At 42.3% G+C, this 25341-nt stretch overlaps 1 protein-coding gene across 7 annotated transcripts in view; it reads left to right on the forward strand.

Moving 5' to 3' along the window:
• Positions 1-256: 256 nt before the first annotated feature.
• Positions 257-25341, forward strand: part of MAGI2 (membrane associated guanylate kinase, WW and PDZ domain containing 2) — a 1226839-nt gene continuing 1201754 nt past the window's right edge. For all 7 annotated transcript variants that reach the window (XM_075064467.1, XM_075064476.1, XM_075064468.1 and 4 more), the window contains exon 1: positions 257-852. In XM_075064467.1, the coding sequence (XP_074920568.1) occupies positions 552-852 (301 nt within the window). In that variant the 5' untranslated portion in view covers positions 257-551. The remainder of the gene's footprint in view (positions 853-25341) is intronic.

A 25341-nucleotide genomic window follows, 5' to 3' on the forward strand; every position in this document is an offset into this window, starting at 1 on the left:
GCTGCAGCTCCCTGGGCCTCCCTTTCCTCCCCACCCAGCGCGCGGCTCTCCGCCTTCTCCCTGCCGTGCCAGCCAGCCTCTCTCTGGGTCTTCACTACCGGGTCAGGCTGGAGGCGAGCGTGATCAGACACCCTCCTCCAGCACACACAGCCCTGCCCCTCCTCCTGCTCCCCGGGCCGTCTGCATCCCTCCCTGCCTCCTCCCCACTCCCCTCCCTCCTTCCCCGCCGCCAGTTACTGTACAACTAGTGCACACACACACTCACACTCACACTCACAGGGTCCCCGCTGCCGCAGCTGCCATGGAGAACAGCTAAAAACACCCAGACAGACAGACTGACAGTCAGGGGCAGAGGCACCCCCACTCCCCACCTCTCCATCCTCCTCGCCACCCGGCGGCCACGGCCCCTGCGGCGCCAATCAGCCGGCCGGGAGCCGCGGCAGCCCCGGACCCAGCCCTCCTGACCCACCAGCCCCCGCCCCAAAAAGGAGCCCGGCTCAAGCCCAGCACCCAGCACGCCAGGGAGACTCCGCCAGCCCATCCCCACTGCAATGTCCAAGGGCTTGAAGAAGAAAAGCCACTGGACGAGCAGGGTCCACGAGATTGTCCTAGGCAGGAACCAGGAGGGGCAGCTGGGCTTTGAGCTGAAAGGGGGCGCCGAGAACGGGCAGTTCCCGTACCTGGGGGAGGTGAAGCCCGGCAAGGTGGCCTATGAGAGCGACAGCAAGTTGGTGCCGGAGGAGCTGCTGCTGGAGGTGAACGAGACCCCCGTGGCCGGGCTCACCATCAGGGATGTGCTGGCCGTGATCAAGCACTGCAAGGACCCCATCCGGCTTAAGTGTGTCAAGCAAGGTAAGGGCCGGCTGCGGGCTCGCTGCCGCTGCGCTGGGGAGCTGGGCAGGAGGGCACGGGGTGCAGAGGGGAGCGCGCCTGGGAAGGGGGGCGGCACGGGAGTGCCTAGGGGATGGGGTGCAATGGGGCGACGGAAAACAGCCTGCAGCCCCGGGGAACTTTGTTCTGACAGTTTGACTTCTCCCCCCGCCCGCGGGCAGGGTCCAGCACCTGCCCCCGCGGAGGATGCGAGGGGCAGCCCTGCCGCGTGTGCACGGAGGAATTAAATGTGCGTCAGTGACAGCCTGTCGTGTTTGCTGGGGGGCAGGAGGCGGCGAAAGTTTGCGAGGCCCCGGGCCGGGGCGCACAGGCACCCACTGGGGTGCTGCAGACAGAGCCTGGGCCGGCGGTGGGGAGCTCAGGATACAGTGTGAGGCCAGCAGCGCCTCACACACACACGGAGCCGCGCCACTGAGAGGGAGGAGAGGAGCCAAACATTGTGACAGGCGCTGAGGGAGGAACGATCGCGGCTGGGAGCATCAGCAGCGACTAACCCACTGTGGGCATGCAGGGCACCAGCCCGTGCTGCGCAGCCAGAAGGGAGCCATGGGGCTCTCTCTCTCTCGTGGCTTTTGGTCGTTCCTCGCGTGGTTCTTTAATATATAGAAAAAATGGCCTGGAGGCTGGGTGTGGGAGCAGGGTACCCCTAGCTCTGCTTGTCACTGGGCGTGTTCCCCTGGAGGCAGTGACTTGCTGCTGCTTGTCAGGTCCCTGGCACCGCAGGGACGTTTTCGTTTAGCTTCTCTCAAGTCTCGTTATAGGAAAAGTCATTCAACTTTATCCCTGATGAAGACGATCTCCTGAGCCTGGGGAATGGGGATTTCATATCCTAACACCGGAGGGGAAAGGGTGCTTGCTCGCTGCAGGGACAGGAGAGACTTTCGAGAACAGCACCATAAACTTTAACCGGTCCTCTGCTTCTCCTTTTGTATAGAAAAGTGCTGGAGTGGTGATTTAACAATATTCCAGGAAAGTGAATAGGATTAAAGATGTTGGATTTTCTGTGTAACCTTTTTTTTTTTCTTTAAACTAAATTGGCTTGTAGGGAAAGGTTAGCAGAAGGTTTGGAACAAAGGTTTCTGCGACTCAGAAGGGTTTGTGGAGCACAGCAGCTGTAAGCTCCAGTGAGAACCAAATTCATAAGTGGTGCCTTGATGATGATGATGATGATGGGGTGTGTGTGTGTGTGTGTGTGTGTTTAAACTACAGTATTTCAGGATCAACCGTAGGAATCCACATTAATACTGCAGTGGAAATAAGTTCAATGCCAGTATTCTGTGTCCAAAAAGAGCAACCTTGGTACAGATTTGGGAGGCATAATGGACAGCTCCATCAGTTGCCCCAGACACTTCCTTCATGTAATTTTGCAGTTGAATTTCATAATTTTAATGGGTGGCCTATTTTTCACAGTGACTTCTATGAGATTTTCAAATGCTTGAAAAACTTTATTAACCTGATCCAAAGTTCCCTGAAATCAGTGGAAAGACTCTCTTTGACTTTGAGTCAGGCTTTACAAGTATACTACTGTGTATTCAGTTGCTTACAGTAAAGTCAAATCTCCAAACAACTGACATAACCTGGGATTTGTACATTGGTACATTAAGCTGGCACAGGGGTAAATGGAGAGTACAGCAGAGTATTGTAAGTTGTATCTTGAAGGACAGAAAAGGCAGGGGAAAGAACAGTTGATGGAATAGAGAAAGGGGAAAGAGTTGAATCAATTCTACCTTGTTATACTGAGTCAGCTTTGGGCTCTGAGTTCTAGGATACCTGCTATGGTGTTTTAGCCTTTGAATAAATGTAACCTGAATTAGTCTTGCCTTGACTGGTTTGTTGTGATTTCAGAAAGGGAGAAGCACTTTCCATTGAGTTTAAATGTCCAAAAGGCAGAGGGATAAGTAAAGATATCTTTATCTGATTTCAGTTAATACCTCTTTTTCCTTTACAGAAAAACTTAAAGTAGTTTTCTCAATTAATTTTATTTTTTTGATTGTTTCAGTTAATACATCATTATAGTACATGAAACAGTGACTGTGTTCCACTTCCTCACCATTTTTCAAACTTTTTTTTTTTTAAGTAGAAGTGGTTAGAGATTCATTACAGTGAGTGCCGTTTATAAAGATATCCCTCAGTACACAGGTCAGTGATATGAGTCAGGACTCCAGTCTATTACTTGCGGTTCCTTGAATGAGATGCAGAAGGCTTGAGGTTCCATATACATTACATTTATCAGGACTTTCACTGCAGTCCAGTCATATACTACAGTTTTGGACAGGCTCCTCAGCACACTGGCCAGACAACCTAGCTATATGCTTTGAAGTTCTAACCATCTGCCCAGGTCCTTAGACAGAAATGAACTTGCCAGCTGGAATTACCTCTCCAAGGTAATTCTCAGTTTTATGCTAGTCTATACCCTTTACCTGGGGACTCCTGCAAAGGGAGTGGCTTACAGGACACAGCTTCTTTATTAAAAAGGCCATTTTTGTTTATATTTTGCCATCTGGATCCTTGCACAGTGTATCTAGTCTCAGTACTCTTTGGTTGAAGAACACAGACATTATATATTAAATTTTCTCCCCCCAGATTACTTTTCCCAAAAGTGTTTTTCAATAGTGCGAGTAAGAAAATTATTTATATATTTTTGTAACTTTATTCTCTTTTTAATTATGAAACAACTTTAGTGTGCTGGAACAAGGTTAGTGAGACTATTGTAATCATTTCTGCATAATTTATCAATGATAGCTCTGTAATTTTTTCAGTGCACACATTTAATTAAAATAGCATGACCTTGAATGGACCATGTGACTCTGGCTTCTCTTTCGGAGTAAGTGCTGTCTTAGAGTGAAATCACAGTGAGAAATGTGCAGGTAGAACATTGCTATTTATAATGTGATATTAATGGATCTTGTTTGTTTGAAAGTTTTTATAACTCAGCAATCAAAATTCACTGTCCGAGGAAATTTATGTATGACTAAGTCGGTTTTACAGGCATTAGTTTAACTGTTTTGGAATTTCAGAAGGGCAAAACTGCTTTACTGATTTGTGATTATTTATTTTGTGCTTGATTACTTAAACATGCAGTTTTGAAATGATAAAATATTTCAAGCTTTTATCCCATTAGGAGGCTAAATATTTTTTTTTAAGTCCAAAGCATTAGCCCCCAAGTCTTTCACATAGAAAAACAGATCCTCTTAATGCAGAGTTGCTACATATCATCGGGTGGGGCAAACCTCATGGAAAAATAGTTAGCAGACATGGGACATGACCTTATGTTGAACATGGAGGTGTGGTCCACAATCCATAAGGAGTTTAATGGACAGATTACTGCACAGCTTTGTACATTGAAAATAAACATGTAAGAACTTTAATGTGATAGCAACCATTATGGTTTATGTCCTATTAATCATAATCCAGAGAGTAAGTATTTGCTGGAGACTATTTATTATTTATTGTGCAACTTCTCCATTGTGACTTTGTTGGTAGAACCATGATGATTCTGTTAAAAACATATGGGGTGAAATCCTGGCTCAATTAAAGTCAATAACAAAACTCCCATTGGCATGAGTAGAGATATGATTTCACCTCTAGTGTCTGATAGATTTTTGAGACATTATTATATCAGTGTAGGAATGTTGAAAAGCTATGGAATTGTTAATCAGATCAAATTGTAATTGTAATGCACTATGAACTTCTATTCCAGAGTCATTTTGATGCCTGAAAGAATTCTAGTGAGTCCACAGATGAGGAGGAAATACTGCCATTAATTTCAAACTTGGCAGCTTTTACATGTGAAATATTTTGGATAAGCTCCTGTATTATTCTTAAGCACATTGAAGCTCTCTATTTTTCTTTTAAAAATACGTGTATAATATTTTTTAAAGTTCCTTTATTAACAATAAAAAAATTATTATGAAGAGACCTCCCCCCCCGCACCCCCAGTACGATGAGTAGTCAGATAGTGCGCTGACGAGATCCATAAGAGAGAATGAATGGTGTCCCCCAACCCAACATCACTCTGTGGCCATTACTACAGCCTCCAGTTCCACAATAAACTTTGTGCCTGCACTAGGCCCCAACAATGGGATGGACAGGTCTCTTCCCTTCCTACATAAGGTGCCACCACCCCAGTGGCACTGGATCACTTTTTATAATGGGGATGTTGAAAGCCAGCTAACAACACTGTGAAGCAGTGGTTCCCAAACTTTTTACCTCATGCCCCCACTTCCTCCTGTCTGTACCCCTCTACCTCCAAGCTGGGGCTGGGAGCGGGGCTGTGGCTCCAGGAGGTGGGGGGACATGGACAGAGGTAAGGGAACCGAGGGTGGGGCCACAACTGGGGGTGAGCATGGGGCTGGCAGTCAGGACCCTGGGCGCGAGGCCAGGAGCAGAGCAGCCAGGCCTGGAGCAGAGCCTTGGGTGCAGGGCCGGGAGCAGAGCCCTTGGCGCAGATGTGCAGGGCCAGGAGGAGAGCCTCAGGTGTGGACTGGTGGTGCTGCAGCACACCCCTGCGCCCCTAGTTCCCGCACCTACTCACCATCCTATTATATTTTTGACTTTAGTCAGAAAGCTGCTGTGTGCTGGGCTGCAGCAAATCCTCACACAACTCTGTCATTGGCTAAGAATCCTAGTTTCCCAACCCTCCACATAGCAGAACCACACTGGATGATCTGAAACCAGGATTTTCTGAACTCAGGGAGCACAGAGCGGATTTTGCCTTATAATTGTTGCCTCTGACTACATTTCTGATTGGGGTAAAGCAGCACTGGAATATTAAGGCAATCAACTGATGTGACCAGCAGAACATTTCCAGTACTTTGTAATAACAGCTAACTGGTTAAGTGACTATAGTAAACAAAGTGATTAACTCAATAACAATTTGGATTCTTATTTTTATCTGTCTTTTGTTTTGCTTTTAAATGATCAAATTGATATCTAAACTTTAATCTGCAACTGCTTTAGCTCCTCAGTTCAGTGAAGCACTTAAGTGCATGCTTTACTTTAAGCATAGGCTTAAATCCAATTGTAGTCAGTGAGACTACATTGAGGAAGGAGACAATTGTCTGCTTAAAGTTAAGCATATGTTTAAATGCTTTGCTGAAGAGAGATGGACTTAGGTACATTCTTAAATGGTTTGCTGAACTGGGGCCTTAGTTACTAAGAATAGCTTAGAGTGTTATAGGATGATGGTTTTTTTTTAAATATTTGTTAAAACTGTTCAAGATGTACAAACTTTGTTGTATTTCAAACTTCTGCTTTGGAAATCTTTTTCACATTTATTTTAAATGGACATTTTACACTTTTGATGCATGTTAAAAGTTAGTTTAAAAGGAGTTAATATTTTCCTCATGTAAGTTTCTCCCTGCCCATTCTTCTTCTTGATGAATATAATATAGGGATTTTTACTGGAACTTCTTTGGTTACTTAAATGCTTGAATAAAAATGTTTCTAAGTTCATGAAAATACTGTGTAAATACATATTGACCTTGCTTCATGTTAATTTCTCCCTGTGTTTCTATATATACTGCCTTTTTAAATGTAAAAACTGAAATAAGATTTCCTTCCACACATAAAGATCATTTTGATTGGGCCAGCTAATTAATTTTTTTTTTACTGGAAAATCACAGGTGTAATAAAGATTACATTAGTAATAAAAACCACAGGTGTAATAAAGATACATTAGTAATAAAAATTACTGTGTGGTGTTTGAATAGCATGTACTACTTGAGTACAGTAATGCATATCTATCCTTTGAAAAATATACTACATTAAGATACTTTTTTTTCTACTTTAGAATAAAGATCCATAACACTTTGGAATGTGATAGTTATACCTATTAGTCTGGTCTGCTCTTAAAAATATAATGGTTTTGAGTTAGGCAAATTCCAGGAATGAAATCCAAGAGTACTCCTCTATCATTCTTGCACTTGTTAAACTCAGTTCAAAGTCCATAGAAGTTTAGGTGTCTGACTTCTGATCCAGAAGGGGGGATATTTTGACAGCCATCTCCTCCTCAGATGCTCTCTATCGGTATTTTGCTGACAAAATACTTCCAGCCCTGCGAGCGGCATAATTGCATGTATTGGAGATAGATTTGATGAGTGCAATCCTGTGTCTCTGCTGTTCAGTGGTCTTTAGGAGTTCCATGAACTAAGGGGCTATGACTTTCATGATAGTGGATAATTCCACAGAAAAATGAAACAGCTGAGACTGGAACTGCTATTTTTTTGTTGTTTTGCTGTATTCCACTCAGTTAAGTTCAGGTAACTGCTAATGTTATTGATGTTAAATTAAATTATGCTGGTGTGAGAGCAGAACTGGGCCTGAATTATTTCAGATACCCTAGAACTTCTACCTCTGTTATTTCAGTAGCTGTCCAAAGAGGCACCAGTTCCAGCTTCAATTTCAGTGTCCTTGAGCCTCTAACTTTCACGCTGTAGAGATGTGGAGCTCCTTGAGATGAAAAAGTATCTTACTTAGCTAGTTTCTTGTATGCATCCTGGAAAAAGTACAGTTTTAGGAGGGACTTAAAAGAGGAGAGGGTAGTGGCTTTGTAGTCCAGAAGGGAGATAGGAGGTGGTGTGGAAGAAATCATACAGGTGGTTGTGGGAGAAGCAGACAAATGAGGTTCTTGTTCTTTCCTTTATCATATTGGTATGAACTGATGAAAAATGAGGAGTGGGTGTCACTTTAGTTAGGAGAGAACTCTATTTTTATTGAAGGTGACCTCAGAGCATTGATCTGGGGATTGAATGTTTCTCCTCTCTGTATCGGGGACCGGGGGGAGGGCTCTCGTACTCATCCCACTTCTCTCCACAAGTTGCTACTGGAGAATAATTGCAGAACTTAATCTTTGTTTCCCTAGGTACTTCACTCAGGATAACACTGCAGACCTGGCAAAAAATTTTGTTTAGCTATATGGGCCTCTCACTTCTGTAAACCAGGGGGAGAGGAGTAATGTGATAGATTTTATTTGAGTTATATTGGTGTAAAACTAGTATAAGTGAGAAGAGAATCAGACTCTATATGGAGATAGTTTCTCACATATATGTGTGCCTGTAGGACCTTCAGCTTAGTTTGAAGACTCCAACTAAATTATTATTGTTTAAATTATTTTGTCTTTCACAGCATTGTGTTTAGAAGTGAATTTGGTTGTTGTATTAATAATTGGTGCATCCTTTTCATTAATGGAAGCCATCTCTTTAAGAATAGGGTGGGACACTTGATTGTAGAGTCTATTTGCAAGAGACCGAGAGCAATGTTTGGGAGATGTTTACTGTGTGTCCAGAGAGCAGAAATTTTATATTGCTGTTGGAAAGCCTTCTCAAAACGTAGCTTTGTTTATGAGCTCCAATCTAGGAGAGTCTCTAGAAAGGTTGTGATGTGTTCTGTCTATCTCAGGTACTTATGTGATGCTCATGACAGTAGTATCTGAACATCTCAGAGTCTTTGTTATGCTCAAAACATCTCTGTGGGGTGGGGAAGTGCTGTTATCCCCATTTTACAATTAGGGGCTGAGGGACAGAGAGGCTAAAGGCCAGATTTTAAAGGTATTTAGGTGCCTCAAGATGCAGATCGGTGCATCTTGGGATTTTCATTGATTTCAGTGGCAGTTAGGGACCTGGGCAATTTTGAAAATACCACTAGGCATCAATCTACATCTTAAGGTGCCTAAATATATTTAAAATTCTGGCCTTAAGTGACTTGCCCAAGGTCACACAGGAAGTCTGTGGCAGAATTGGGAACTGACAGTTATACTGACATATTTATACTGACCTAATCCCCCATGTAGACAGTGCTAGGTTGGTGGGAGAGCTTCCCCCACTGACATAGCTACTGTTTCTTGGGGAGGTGGATTAACTAAGCCAATGGGAGAGCTCTCTCCCATCATCTTGGAGCACTACAGTGGCACATCTGCATTGATACAGGCACATATCTCAGGAATGCTCAGATCCAAGCAGGCTCTGGGGCTATAAGACCCGGGGAGATTCCATCTCTGTGCAGAGGGCCAGCATGAGGACTATGCACTTGTTAGGTCTTTCTTAAGTCGTCAAAATTAGGGATTCAGTGGGATTTAAATTGTGCTGGTCACATTCACCACGCCTGAAGATTATTACTCCCTCCCCATCAGTTCCAGCTGCCTAATGAGAATTTTGTTCATATTGGGTCAAGGTAATTTGTCCAATATCACAGACTCTGTCCTGTAAAAACTGGACTCAGAGGAAATATGCACTGAAGTCATAATGCAGAGATAGGGTTTTCCCCCAACTGACTGACAGTCAGTGATCCAGGGAAGAATTTTTAAATTGATATCTCTTTGGCTCAGCGTACAATCCTGACTAGTCACTCTTTTTAATAAAGCTCAGAAATAGAGAACTAGAGCAGCTTGAGGACAAAAGAGAAAAACTACAAGTTGATTTTACAGTTGTCACTAGCAACCATAGTAGATTAATAGGACAACTGGAAAATTACAACTGGCATATAATGGGCCAGATTATCCACTTTGTTATATCAGCAAAAGCCTGTGTAATTTTGTTAAAGTCAATAGAGTCAAATTGGTATAAAACTGTTGTTACAGAGTGGAAATTCAGGCCCAATGTATCTAATATATAGAAAAACGGTGCCAATTGCCTTTAATCTATCCAGGTATTTATATCACACTCATTTATATCTGAGCACCTAATTGAATTGATTGAACTAAACCGCAGAATATTAATCACTAAATTATATGCTTTTCTGCATTTTCTACAAAAAGAAAATCCCTGCAGCTTTGGGAAATGTGGGGAAGTTTTAGGAAACGTTTTCTTTGTATTTCTGTCAATTAGTTAGAAAATGGATTTCTTAAATGAATTAATCTGCATATTTCCTTGTATCAAATAAGACATATCCACTCCTGGGCCAAACTTCATAAAGCACATCTAGCTTCTGTCTACAAAAGAAGACATGGGACCAAAGGAAAAACCCTTTTCATCACATGTCATTTCTGCAATATAGAAGTTGAGCTCCCTTTTTATGGTCAGATTGACAGCTGAAGTGGTGCGCTGTACTTAGCTTAGCACTGTGGTATTGAATTATATGAAAGTTTTTTTCTGAAACTTGTTATAGATACACTCACGGAGCTAGTTCATTAGCTGGTGTTGGTTGGCATGGGTCTGTTGAATTCAATGGAACTATGACCATATATGCCAGCTGAGGATCAGGTATGCTATTATAGATACCTGAGCCATAACTATGCACTTTGACACCTGGGGCAAGTAGATATATTTGTACCACCTACCAGAGGTGATGCAGGTTGAGGGGGGGAGTATCTGGGGTCACATGCTCTCCTGATTGGTTACGCCTCCCCCCAACCCAGACAGGCTGGGTGGCCTGCTGAGTTGAGTCAGGAGTGGAGGTGGCACTTCCTCCCTGAACTCCACCGCACGGGCCTGGTCCCATAGGCAGAGTTTGACTTCCGTTTTGGGGGGAATAGGGCTTACTAAAAATGGTTGTGGATAGAGAATATTGAAGTTAGACACACACATGTGTATATGTGAAGTGGTCGCACGTTCATCCAATCCCAGAACAGAGACAATGTGGTAGGATTTATCTGACCATTCCTTATTGAATAACACATCTTGATTTTTGAATTTTGGGCAACCCAGAATGCAAACATTAGGACAAGATATCTGTTGAATAAATGGCAGGAAATTATGATCTGCCTGTCTCTGTCCCACAAAGAGAAAACTGTGTCTCCATTTGCTGAATAAGTTATTCATTGAACGCTTGCAGGCTCTGGAGTGCCGGGACTGGTATACAGTTCAGGGGGAGGCAATGCCCTTGGATGCTACCCTGCAATCTCTGCACAGGGCTGGTTCCACTGACCTCCACTGTGCCCAATTTTTTCATCCCATGTAGTTATGAGCCCTGGGCAGCTGTCCTGTTCACCCTGTCCTGGTTACGGCCCTGATAGATACTAGGGCCTGCTTCTTATTCACACTAAGAGCTTGTCTACGCTTGAAATGCTACATCTGCATCTCTGCAGCTGCACTGCTGCTTGGCTTCAGTGTAGACACTGCTCTTCCTGATGTGAGGGGTTCTCCAATCAGCATGGGAAATCCACCTCCCCGAGAAGTGGTAGCTAAATCAATGGAAGAATTCTTTTATCGACCTAGCAGTCTACACTGGGGGTTAGGTTGGCTTAACTGTGCTGCTCAGGGGTGTGGATTTTTCACTCCCCTGAGAGACATAATAAAGCTGACCTAATTTTCTGGTGTAGACCAGGCCTTGGTCATTGCAAATGTAAATCACACCCACTTTAAGGCCCCTTTACGCTGCCAAAATGACACCTTAGTGAGAAGGAGAATCAGGCCCTTTATAGTTTATCCTGTGTCATTGTATTTTTTATAAGAATATCTAGCAGTATATTTTGTCTTAGCAGAAGTATATTACAAACTTTAACAAATTAAAATAAAGTCTATACCGGCACATCAGATAAGTGCACTTTTTCTGGACTGAAATCCACAGCAGCTGTTTAACAGCTTACAGAAGTACTATACAACAGAATAGGACAGGAAGTGGAGAACACATTATCCACTTAAATTGTTAGGGGATTTTGGTTAGGCTGAGTGTAATAATCCAGGTAATTCCCTGCAAAACTACAACATTATCCTTCTTCGGATCCTGCCTTAAAACTCACCTCTGCCTCGACACCTACACTATAGTGGTCAATGGCTAGATAATTGGTGTGCTATGACTATTAAGCATTCTGTTATGTTAACCATGATTGTTTCCCTGTTACTTTTTCCTTCCTCCGTCCACCCATGTTTGTTGTATCCACCTGTTGTCTCTGATCATGCACTAAAATTAAAAGCTCTTTGGGGCATGGACTACTTTTGTATTACAGCAGTTAGCACAATGACTCTTATTTGAGGTCTCTAGCTGCTAAGGCAACACAAATGATAATAATACATCAGGATTAAGCCACAACCTTATTTGTTAATGCAGCATTTTTAACTGGGAACATTCTATACCGCATTAGCCTGGTCTACACTAACAAACTTTAAAACCGATACTTATTACTGGTGCAGATATACTGGAGGAAGCTGTAGTGTAGACAGAATTTGGGCAGTATGGTTAGAAACTAAAGGAAACAATGCCTAAGTCCTGACTACACTGAGCTTCCACCATTGCTACCGGTGGTTGAGCTCCCCCTGCAATGAATTACAGCTATGAATCTTGCTATAAGTGTAACACTGACAGACCCTGGTTGTTGGCGGGCAGGATCAAATCTGGGGCCTCTGGATCTTAGTGCATGAACCTCTACCGCATGAGCTAAAAGCCAACTGCCTGTTAGTTAAGGCTGTAGAGTAAACTCATTTTATCTCTCTCTCTTTAAGTGGTATCGATGCCACTAGATGGGACGGAACCCAGAAGGTGTGTGGGTTACATAAGTGCAGCCTATTGGAAGGACCCTTCTCTATAACCTATATTGTTTGCACATTTCCTGAACAGTTCAGTTTTTCCTCTGTAATTTATCTGCTTCATTTACTTGTGAAAAGCCATTTCCCCCCCTTGTCAACTTTTAAAAGAACTGTAGGAATTTCTGATAAGCCAGTATAAAGAACTGTTTCAATACTCACTCTGTTTTGGTCATCTTCCAGTAAAAATAGTATAAAAGATTTCAGGGGAAAAATGCAAAGCAGCCCTGGAAGCTGTGTTGGGAAAATAAAGGAAAATCAAGATATTATTTTTGTTTTATTAGGTTTCAATAAGGTTTGCTAGATTTGTGATTACATTGAATTTTTGTGTTATTCATGTGACTGTTGGATACTGAAATAATTGTAGTTAATTCAGAGCCACTGAACACAAAGATTTTGAAATGCTTTCTTTAAATATCTACTGGAGATACTGGAATTTTTTGACCAGCCTTTACTTTATGAGGCATTGTAGCTGTTTTTTAATGGCAGTAACATTAATGTGCATGAATGTAAAAGTCTGAGGAAATACAAAGCAAGAGAGTATATCCTGTATGTGAGCAAAAAGTGCCAGCTTTTACTGTTCTTCAGTGAGATCTCATGGCCAAGTAGGTTCAGCTTGGTCATTTGAAGACTTCCAAACAACTAGTTGCTGCAGAAATTGGTGAAGTTGGTGAGTAGAGGGTGGCAGTCTTCCCTCTGAATTTATATGGGTAGGATTGGCAGAATTTCATTTATATTTTTAATAATTTTGATAGATAATATTAATTTTTATTTTTAAACATTTTTTCAATGTTTATCAATTGAAATTTTCATAGTTGTGGGAAATTATGGTGGGGCAGACAATAACAATTTAATGAGCATTGAGATGCTCATTTAAACACAAATTGTGAACATCACATGTCAAAACATCAAAGTAAATACTCTCACATCAAACCCTAATAAGTTCTCAAGCAGCATTTTACTTACTTTGCATGATTATAAATTTAGATACCGGGTAATTATTGATGGAAATATTTTTTGTTGGTTTGTGTGTTTATGGAAATTGACATTTTTCCAACATTTACCAATAAAAATCGAATCCTTCCAAGCCTATATATGGTTATTGCCATTAGGGTGCTAAGGAATGTGCTACTGGGGAAGCTGAGTTGCAGATGAGATATGAAAGCAACGGTCTTTACATCTGTGTCTCTAGGCATCTATATTGTGCTCGTTATAGTGATATCTGAACAGCTTCCATATTCTAAAAAACATACACAAATGATGTACCTGAAGATTCCATGATACTTCTTATAGCTTGTTAACCTTGGTGTCGTGGCCAAATTCCTATAAATTTCAATCCAAGAAATTACGTTTTGCCTGCCCTCATTCTTTCTGGAGTCTTACTCGTATGGTATTTGTCTTCACTTCCTAATATAAACTGATATATATTGCTTCTAAGAGGTGCTAATAAATTGCTATGTTTCCCCACAAAAGACTGCATTTTGGCCATGGATAAGGGTATAGTTTGTATAGCATCTTAAATCTGTTAAACTCTCTGGGATGAGAGGAGCTCTCTAAAAGAGATTTATCATTAGGATTAGAATCGTGCTTCTCTAATACAATTGTTTAGTGTGTTTTTTTTTAGACTTGGAAAGAAATTAAGCCATCTTTGAGGGCATTCACTGTATTATTAGTGTATTATGCTGGTGTTTACAAACCCTAGCTGAGATTGGGTCCCATTGTGCTAGCATTGTACGGACAGTCAATGAGAAACAGTCCCTGCCCCAAAGTCATTACAGTCTAAATAAATGGTGGGAGGGATACAGAGGCATAGCAAGGTGAAGTGACTTGCCTAAAGTGCTACACCGAATCAGTGACACTGCCAAGAATAGACCCAGATCTCCCGACTCCCAGTCCAGTGCCCGATGCACTAGAACACACTGCTTCCCCTATATAAATGTAATGAGATTGTATTTTTGACAGTATTTTCCTTTAAATCTGTTTTGGATTTATTCTCATCTTCAGACGGTTTCTTTGTCTTTTAAGGATGGAGGTTCAAAGTAGGCACCTCTCCATTGAAGTAAACATACACTTATACCAAAGGTTGCAGTGGGTCTTGAAACTCTAAAGAAAAGACTCTTGTGCTTTGGTCACCAGGAATCCTGCTCACTGCCAGAGTAAAAGATTTTTATAGGTGCTTAATTTTAATCACTTTCCTTCAGTGACTAATCCCAGGTACAATTTACTTTTTTTGTAAACCAAAAGCTTTATCAGTAACACACAGGGCCGGCTCTAGCCATTTCGCCATCCCAAGCACAGCGGCATGCCGCGGGGGGCGCTCTGCCGCTCACCGGTTCCGCGGTTCTGGTGGATCTCCCGCAGACTTGGCTGCGGAGGGTCCGCTGGTCCCACGGCTCCGGTGGACCTCCCGCAGGCATGCCTGCGGATGCTCCACCTGAGCCGCGGGACCAGCGGACCCTCCGCAGGCATGCCTGTGGGAGGTCCACCGGAGCCGCCTGCCACCCTCCCGGCATCCAGCAGAGCGCCCCCCGCGGCATGCGGCCCCAGGCACGCGCCTGGCGTGCTGGGGCCTGGAGCTGGCCTGGTAACACAACAGGGCCACCATGCAGTGACTTGTACAGATGAAAGTGTGCTAAAGAATGTGTTCTCCCAAAATAAATTGCATTGTAGAAATATATTGTAAATAGTTAAGTGTGGGAGTCCCAAGTAATATAAATGAGAGGCTTAACCTAAAAATAAGATATCTAGAATTGGAGGAAGTACAGAGAAGGGCAACAAAAATGAGTGTGAATGGATATGGAACAGCTTCCAATAAGGAGAGATTAGAAAGACTGGGACTATTCAGTTTAGAAAAGAGATGACTAAGGCCGGATATGATAGAGGTCTATAAAATCATAAATGTGTGCAGAAAGTGAATAAAGGAGTGTTATTTTCCCCTTCACATTACACAAGAACCAGGGGTCACCAATGAAATTAATAGGGGAAGATTTAAAAAAAAAACATAAGGAAGTAGTTCTCCACACAACATACAGTCAATCTGTGTAACTCATTGCCTGGGGATGTTGTGAAGGCCAAAAGTATAACTGGGTTGGAAAAAGAATTAGATACCTTCATGGAAGATGGTCCATCAATGGCTATTAGCCAAGATGGTCAGGACGCAACCCCATGTTCCGGGCGTCCCTAAACGTCCCAACTGCCAGAAGCTGGGACTAGACGGCCAGGGATGGATCACTTGGGAATTGCTCTGTTCTGTTCACTCACTTTGATGCATCTGGCAGCAGCCACGATCTGAAGACAGGATACTGGGCTAGATGGACCATTGATCTGATGCAATATGGCCATTCTTATGTTCTTAATTTATATTTGTTTTTAGTGTTGGTGGAAAAATAAGTGAAATTCATTCATCACTACTGTACAGGCTTGTATTGAACTTTTGCTAGCCCATTGAAATGGCCTGAGAGAGACACACCTTACTGTAACTTTAAAAAAAAATGTTTATTTTGGAAATATCATCTTTACAATCTGTCACCACAAGCACTAAGGCAATCCTGAGCCTAAGGCACACCATGACATGGCTCTGACCTTGTGGCCAATCCCTCCCATCCTCACCCCACACACTCACCCTTGGAGCAGCAGTAGGTCCTCTTCTTCAGAGAGAAAGGAAAAGCGGCATGGAATCCTCTTCCTACTCCCAAACAGAAATGGGACTCCCCTCCTCTGGAGCAGTAGGGGCAGCAGCAGAGGTCTCCTGCCCCCTGGAGAGGTTGGGACAGAAGAAGGTGGGGCTTCTCAGTACTTATCTCTACATGGGGAATATCTGGTTGGGTGAGTGGAAACCCAGTAGAGCTGTGTTCAACACACCGTGTGTGGACACTTTGTATAAGACCATCAAATCCTTCTCCCCCTCTGTTTAGGGTCTGTAGCTGCAAAGAGCTAAGGGCGGAGAAAGGATTTGCCTAAGAAATAGTTGTTCCTCAGAGTGGCTGGGTGTGTCTTCTGTTTCATGGGGAAAGCATCACATAACATTTGTGTATACATTCAGTGGAGATTCTGCAATCACAATGCAGGTCAATTGTTTGCATATTCCTTCTTTCAAAGCCTCCGTTCTTTTAGAACAATGAACTCCCCTTTGTAGACCACTCAGTCGTTAACATGCACCATTGCTATGTGTTTTAAACAAAACAGGCACAATTCTGTGTAATGTATGATGCAAACTACAGTGGACCAGATCTTCATTTGACAAGCAAATGATAATGGAAACTTTACATTTCCATAGTGCCCTTTAACCCAGAACATGTTACATAGTTAACAAACTTAGGTCCTGCTCCTGAAGTTGATTGTGCCTGGGTGCACCATTGTGCCCGCACACAGCCTCGTTGACTTCAGTGGGGCTCTCAGTCATTGGCAGAAATGCACAGGGATCTACTACATGATAGTTTAGTACAGGAAATGTATAATACTTTGTTCGCTCAATATTACAGGGGAATTTAGCTAGGCAGGGAGTAGTTACCTGAGATGGAACATGGCTAGGGCACCAAAGCTACCACTCTCTACTCCTGTGAAGAGGATAGTAGTATCATAGCTTTGTATCTCCTCTGAAAGCAATACAGTACCCCCTACCACAATGATTCAGTGGGATGAGTGCACCTACTCCATCACCAACACCAGCTCCTTCCTGCTCTGACCTGCTGCTTGGAGATGTTCCCACCAAGAGGTGACCCCATCTCATTCTGTTTATCTTCTGGGATATGACGGATCACCAAATGTGCATGGCATAGCTGTGAGTCAAAAATTTATGCCCATGTTTACTCATGTTTTTTGCCTTAAATCAATGCTGTGTGATCACTGCTAAGAGGTGATGTCTACTCAAACACAGGAACAGCCTCTGTGGTTACATAGCCCAAGAGGTTTTGTGGGTGCACAGCTACAGAGAATGCTGTCTCTTGCATTCAGCCCAGGGGCAGGGAGTGAGGACTTGCAGACCATGATTTACACAAGGCATTTGCTGAGAGACTGCAAAACAAAGTTAAAAAAAATTCACTCAAGCCTTCAATCCAAGAATTGTTTCTTATTTTTTTTTCCTGTTACCGTGTTTCCCTCTTACATGTAGGTCTGGTGAATTTACAGTAACCTTCTAAAAAAATCTATAGAGGATGATAGATTATTTTACACATGCCAAATTTGCCTCTCATCTTTTTTTTCCTAGATGCTTTAAAGAGCTCTTTGCTCTCACATGTTGCATCTTGTCTAAAATGTAGCTTGAAAGCTCTTTGGGGCAGGGTCTCTTTCTTTCTTTTTATCTGCTTGTAAAGTACTAAGTGTGGTTTTGGGGCTCTGTGTAATTACCAAATATCCCTATTACTCTAAAACTGAATAGTCAATTTTTAATAATCTTCTTCCAAAGTAACTTCCCACCTTGGGTTCTCTTGGTCACATAAACTCTGTTTCACCGCCTCACTCATCATCTCTGCTGCTAATCCCAGCTCCAAATATTTGGCTTGGTCTTGAGAGGTGCTATGCACCCTAAACTTCCACTGAAGAAGTATATCTGGCCAGTGTTCTGTACCTTTCAGGATCAGGCTCATACAAGTAATTTGTTAACATATATTAGCCCAGTGGCGTTCCCAGGCAAAATTGCAAGTGCCTACTTGCAAGTGCCTATCATCACCAGAAATGCTCCATAAGCCTTCTGAAGGGTACTCCTAGTTCTGTGGGCAGCCTTTTTAATAGTAGCTTCGTAGTGGCAAGTTGGCGTTTTGCAGTTGCTTATGAGTGTTCCTTTCCTAGGGGTAGCCATACCTGGATATTTTTATTCTTTAGTTGTGGTGGTGTGCAATCTTCTTTTGACTGATGTTCCTTTGAAACACCATAAGTCTGGCTTTTTGAACAGTTGAGTAGGCCTTGTATTTGCTTGCAAAGCACCTGCAACAACATGGCATTTCTGTTTCACACACATCAAGCAAATCAGCCACGAATTACACATCCGTGCCTATTTATGCCTCACTGGTTGGAAAGATATAATTTCACGTGTCCCGTTGAGTCTTGCTTTGTTTTGCTGTGCCAATATCAACTACTCGGTGCAGTTTCATACAAGTATTATCAAGTACTCAATGGAGTGCAAATTATTTTATGTTTCCTTAGCAGGAAGTTGTCGATTGTTTGCATATCTTGGATCAGCATGTTAGCATTGAGACCCCATAGAGTTGAAGCTTGTTATGAAGATTAAATATAGCTGAACATTCATACTTACTTGAGCCATCCACAAGCAATGCCTGTAACTTAATACTGTCCTTGTAAGTTGCAGAAAAATATGGATGAACTTGGCTTTAAGGAAAGGCTTTAAGCTATTCCCTTAAATAATTCATTATAAACACAAGGAGCTGCCTTGGCTAGCAAAGGTAAGTTAGAAAGGAGAGTGGAGCTGATTTAGGCAGGAAAGGGGAATGTAGAACTAAGAGTGGAACATGCAATGAATAATTCTACCGAATTGCCTAAAGGGATATGCAGTATTTATCAACCTATCACAGTGAACTAGCACTGTCTATCAATACTTTGCCTAACATTACTTCTTTTCAGACTACACATCCTGTGTTAAAGCTGTTTTGTTGTCATGCCTCTTCCACTATATTCAAGCTCAACTGGCTTAGCCATTTAAAGGAAATAAACGTACGAAGCTTTAGCAGGAGAATGTACGTACCTCCCTGTTCTTGTGACTCTGTAGAAGTAAAGGGCTTTGGCAAGGCTACACCCGCAGATAAGTTACAGTAACTTTGGGGCTCTGATTTAAACTGATAGAAGCCAGGAATTTGTGAGAGAAGACTGAAAATCTGTCTTTTCACCTATCTCATATCTTATCTAAAATCATTTGCTGCTGTAATTGCCCTGTGACACAGAGCAATGCTGTGTCAGTACAGTGGCATAACAGACTAAAATTCTGCTCTGTTACATCAGTGTGTAACTCCCCTGATCCCACTGGAATTCCAGTGGCTTCACATTAGTGTAATTCAGACTAGTATTATGTATTACAATGAGCTGACATTGTGCTCAGCACTGTACTAATATAACGACACAGTTCCTACCTCATGCAGCTTACAGTAATAGAATCATAGAATGGAATATCAGGATTGGAAGGGACCTCAGGAGGTCATCTAGTCCAACCCCCTGCTCAAAGCAGGACCAACCCCAACTAAATCATCCTAGCCAGATCTTTGTAAAAGTGGTCCTTAAAACCTCTAAGGAAGAAGATTTTACCACCTCCCTAGGTAACCCATTCCAGTGGTTCACCACCCTCCTCGTGAAAAGTTTTTCCTAATATCCAACCTAAACCTCCACCACTGCAATTTGAGACCATTAGTCCTTGTTCTGTCATCTGGTACCACTGAGAACAATCTAGAGCCATTCTCTTTGGAACCCCCTTTCAGGTCGCTGAAAGCAGCTATCAAATCCCCCCTCATTCTTCTCTTCTGCAGACTAAACAATCCCAGTTCCCTCAGCTTCTCCTCATAAGTCCAAAAGCCTCATCATGTAACAACTCCATACATCAAACACTTAAGACTGGGATTTTCAAAGGAGACTGAGGGAGTTAGGCACCCAATCTCAGTGAATTTCAAAGAGATCTGGGCACCTTTGAAGATCCTAGCCTAAGTCATTAAGTTCCACATAGGGGCCTCAAATTAGAAAAATACAGTCCAGGCTCATCCAAGACACAATGGAGAATCCAAAAATGTACCTTTCCAAAAGATGTTTTTAATTTGTGTTGGTGTATTCTCATTGGTGGATTATCAGTGAAAAGGTCACTTCAGTGAGGGAAAAATGGAGTGTTCAGCTCAACTCTGAATTTCTTGTTTAGCTCAATGGAATGGTGCCAGATATAAGAAAGGGCAGAATTTATGTCTTGATGTTGTTTTAACATTGCCCCCCCTAAGTTAATTGATTTATTTTAATGTGAAATAAATCTCTCCTGTGAGAATTTATGAGATCCTTGGAGTAGGCACCATCTTTCTGTTCTGTGTTTGTACAAGCTTACAGTCTAATGTTAATAAGGTGTCATAAGGAGTGAAGATATCAAATCATGATTAATAAAGACAGAAAATGTTAAAGTTCTCAGGAGAGGATTTCTTGTAATTTGGTAGTATAAAGGTGTTTAATCCAATACAATGTATTTAAATACTTTAAAACAGATGATTATTAACCCAACAGAAGCTGTTACAGTCCATTATGTCATTGACTGTAAAGGGACTTTAAAATGCCATATTTCTTGTCATCCTTCAAATCACTTATTAATATACTGCTTATGATCTTTTCCCTTGAAATAATGTGCGTCCAGTGTGTAACTGTTTTTTTTTTCATTTATAACTTTCTGTTTTTTAAAACCTTATTTTTAACTGGGGTATTTATAGGTAAATGCTAATGTAAATACATAGGTCTATATGTTATGGATGTGGTTGGTTATATAAAGGTAAGAACAAAGATGTATATATTGCAATATTGTTTTTCTTAACAGTATATCCAGCTACTAGATGCAGTAGTGTCATATACATAGGTGTTTGGCACAGTTGTTTTACATTGATAGGTCTACAAATAGTTGTCAGTAGTTTTTAAACACTAATTGTCAGTTAAGCTCACGCTCCAAAACGTCTGTTAGTCTATAAGGTGCCACAGGATTCTCTGCAGTTATTTAGTAGATTTCTGATAGTTGAGAAAGGAAGGGAATGATGGACTTTTGTTTGAGGCACCAGACTAGGACCCAGGAGATCTGGACTCAATGAATTTCTGCAAAGGCCTTGGGCAGGTCACTTGGGCCAGATTTTTAAGATATTTAGGCACCCAAAGATTCATAGGACTGGAAGGGACCTCGAAAGGTCATCTAGTCTAATCTCCTGCACTCATGCCGGGAGTAAGTATTATCTAGAGCAGTGGTTCTCAAACTTGTGTACTGGTGACCCCTTTCACATAGCAAGCTTCGGAGTGTGACCCTCCTTATGAATTAAAAACACTTTTTTATATATTAAACACCACTATAAAAGCTGGATGCAAAATGAGGTTTGAGATGGAGACTGACAGCTCGTGAGCCCCCGTGTAATAACCTCAGGACCCTCTGAGGGGTCCTGACTCCGAGTTTAAGAACATCAATATGGAGAATCCCTGACAGGTGTTTGTCTAGCCTGCTCTTAAAAATCTCCAATGATGGAGATTTCCACAACGTCATTAAGCAAGTTATTCCCGTGCTTAAGTATTCTGACAGGAAGTTTTTCCTAATGTCCAACCTAAACCGCCCTTGCTGCAGTTTAAGCCCATTGATTCTTGTCCTATCCTCAGAGGTTAATGAGAACAATTTACCTCTCTCCTCCTTGTAACAGTCTTGAAAATGTACTTGAAAACTGTTATCATGTCCCCTCTCAGTCTTCTCTTCTCCAGACTAAACAAACCCAATTTTTTCAATCTTTCCTCATAGGTTATGTTTTCTAGACCTTTGATAATTTTTGTTACTCGCCTTTGGACTTTCTCCAATTTGTCCACATCGTTCCTGAAATGTGGTGCCCAGAACTGGTAAGGCCTAATTAGCACGGAGTAGAGCAGAAGAATTACTACTCATGTATTGCTTACAACACTCCTGTTAATACAGTCCAGAATAATGTTTGCCTTTTTTGCAACTGTGTTACACCATTGACTCATTGGTGCCTAGTGAGATGTTCTGAAGCACCTGGGTGCCAAACTGCCAATCTCAAATCCCAGTAGGCACCTTTCTGCATCTTTAGGCCCAAAATACCATTAAAAATCTGGCCTTAATTTCTCTGACTCAGTTCCCCATCAGCAACATTAATAAAAATATAACACATTAATCAAATAACAGTTTCCACAAGGGGGTTGTGAGAGTAAATTCATTAAAGAATGCAATACATTCAGGTGCCACAGTGATGAGGGCCATGTCAGTACATAAAGAGATGTAGTTGTTAATAACTGAGTATGGGTCTGATCCTTCAATAGTGAAGTCAATGGCCAAACTCTTATTAATTTCAGTGATACTGAATCAGGCTCTTTAAACAAGAACAGGCATTGTGGGAACACCTCCTGGAGGCCAATCGCAGTGCCGTAATCACCATGGTGTCTATGCTGGCACCAGCGCTGTAGCCTTGGCGCAGAAAGCTGTATGCCTCTCACTGGGGTGTTTTTTTTAAAGTGCTACAGCTGCACAGTTTCTGTGCACTAAGTGGCTTGGCAGTGTGTGCACCTTGGGAGTTACAGCGCAGAAAGCTGCTTCACTGTGCAGAAACTTGCCAGTGTAGACAGGGCCTAAGAGATAGCCCACAGTGTGGTTTTAGCTCAAGGTTATTGTTGTCTCCTTGGTCTTTGTGTATGATCAGTCTTGTGACAATATTCTAATTAAAGCTGTGATCTTTTCTATGTCTTGTATTTCTCTTCTTTTCTTTAGCTACATTAAAAAAAACCCGAGGTGAACTTCTGGCACCTTAGAGACTAACAAATTTATTTGGGCATAAGTTTTCGTGGGCTAAAACCCACTTCATCAGCTGCACAGAGTGAAAAATACAGTAAGCAGTATATATATTACAGTACATGAAAAGATGGGAGTTGCCTTACCAAGTGGGGGGTCAGTGTTAATGAGGCCAATTCACTCAAGGTGAGTGGCCTATTCCCAACAGTTGACAAGAAGGTGTGAGTGTCAACAGAGGGAAAATTACTTTTTGTAGTGACCCAGCCACTCCCAGTCTTTACTGAGGCCTAATTTGATGGTGTCCAGTTTGCAAATTAATTCCAGTTCTGCAGTTTCTCATTGAAGTCTGTTTCTGAAGTTTTTTAGTTGAAGAATTGCCACTTTTAAGTCTGTTATTGAGTGTTCAGGGAGACTGAAGTGCTCTCCTACTGGTTTTTGAATGTTAACATTCTTGATGTCTGATTTGGGACCATTTATTCTTTTGTGCAGAGACTGTCTGGTTTGCCAATGTACATGGCAGAGGGGCATTGCTGGCACATGATGGCATATATCACATTGGTAGATGTGCAGGTGAACGAGCCCCTGATAGTGTGGCTGAGGTGATTAGGTCCTATGATGGTGTCCCTTGAATAGATATGAGGACAGAGTTGGCAATGGAGTTTGTTACAAGGATTGGTTCCTGGGTTAGTGTTTTAGTTGTGTGGTGTGTAGTTGCTGGTGAGTATTTGCTTCAGGTTGGGGGGCTGTCTGTAAATGAGGACTGGCCTGTGTCCCAAGGCCTGTGAGAGTGATGGATCGTCCTTCAGGATAGGTTTTAGATCCTTGATGACAGGGCATCCCAGAGGATTCAGGGGGACTGGGTCTTCGGCGCTGGGGATCCTTCCACTCTGGGTCTTCGGGGCACTTCGGCGGCGGGTCCCGGAGCGAGTGAAGGATCCAGTGCCAAACTGCTGCCAAAGACCTGGAGTGGAAGGAACCCCTGCCGTCGAATTGCCGCTGAAGACCCGTAGCGGAAGAAGCTCCGGGTCTTCAGCAGCAGGTCCTTCACTTGATCCAGTTGTGTTTGGCAGCACTGAAGGACCTGCCACCGAAGACCCACCAAAAACTCTTATGGGGGCCCCTGAAAATTCTCGTGGCCCTGCTTGATGATGTGCTGGAGAGGTTTTAGTCGAGGGCTGTAGGTGACAGCTAGTGGAGTTCTGTTACTTTCCTTGTTGGGCCGGTCCTGTAGTAGATGATTTCTGGATACCTGTCTGGCTCTGTCAATCGGTTTCTTCACTTCACCAGGTGGGTATTGTAGTTTTAAGAATGCCTAACAGAGATCCTGTAGGTATTTGTCTCTGTCTGAGGGATTGGAGCAAATGTGTCTATATCTTAGAGTTTGGCTGTAAACAATGGATTGCGTGATGTGGTCTGGATGAAAGCTAAGTTTAGCTACATTGTAATTGTAAGTTTTTCTCTTTTGGACCATTGTGTAGTTTCTTGCTGCTATTGTTAATTTTCAGAATCTCTCTCTCTTCGCTGTTTGGTAGAGATGAGGGAGTGTATCTTAGAACATATTATTCTTGTCCTTTTATCAAAGTACAGTATATGTTAAAGGTTTTCTGTAAGATGTTATAAAATATGTGTCACCAGATATTTAGATCTGGGACACTCCTAGAAAATGTAACTCTCTTCCTTACAGCAGCGGTTAGGGCTACTTGAATTAATTTTGTTGGTAATTATGATGATAGTGAAACAACATGTGCTGGCTTTGCACTGGAACTTTCTCCTGATGGCGAGGGCGTGAGGGGCGAGTGGCATTTTGGAAGGTGTCTGACCACCTTCCACTTCTACATTAGCTTGAAATTCTCCTTCCTATTTTCCTTTGTGGTGTGACTTACCTGTTTCGGCTCTCTGTTTCTGTTATACCTGCCTGCCTTTCTGAGTTTTTGCACTTCATTTTCATACTTGTCGGTGTGTTTCTGTCCAGTGCATTGCGGTATATAGGCAACATTGTGGATGAAGATAATTATAAAAAGCAGGGTTGAAATCCTCTGCCCATTGAAGTCAATAGGAATTTTGCCATTGACTTCAGTGTGCCAGGAATTCACTCTTGATCTTTGTTATTCACTGAGTTGCTCAAACACTTTCAAGTCTGAACCTGAAAGAGCTGACGGTGAGTAATTTAATTTTGTTCCCATCTTGCTGTGGTGTCATGGATGGGGCAGGAACTTTTTCATAACCAATTTGTTCTTTTCTGTGTTTCCAAATTAAGGTGTTTTTGTACTACATGAGCGTCTAAATTACTGCTTTGATCTTTCAGTTACATATGAAGGATCTCGACTTCCATAATGAAGCTGAAAGACCCATTTTTTCCCCCTTATACACATACAAGTAGTATGTGGTATCTGATATTTTGTTTATTGGATATTTTAGGTGAGCTGTTTAAAATTTGGAAGTGCCAGTCCCTTGTTTTCTTTGCTGTCATTAGGGAGCTCATATGTGATTCTATTCTTTATCTCTCCTTGAGATGAATTTGAAACACTATTCTTTTTGGGA

The sequence above is a fragment of the Chelonoidis abingdonii genome, chromosome 1, assembly GCF_003597395.2.
Source record: "Chelonoidis abingdonii isolate Lonesome George chromosome 1, CheloAbing_2.0, whole genome shotgun sequence".
Classification (NCBI taxonomy): domain Eukaryota; kingdom Metazoa; phylum Chordata; order Testudines; family Testudinidae; genus Chelonoidis; species Chelonoidis abingdonii.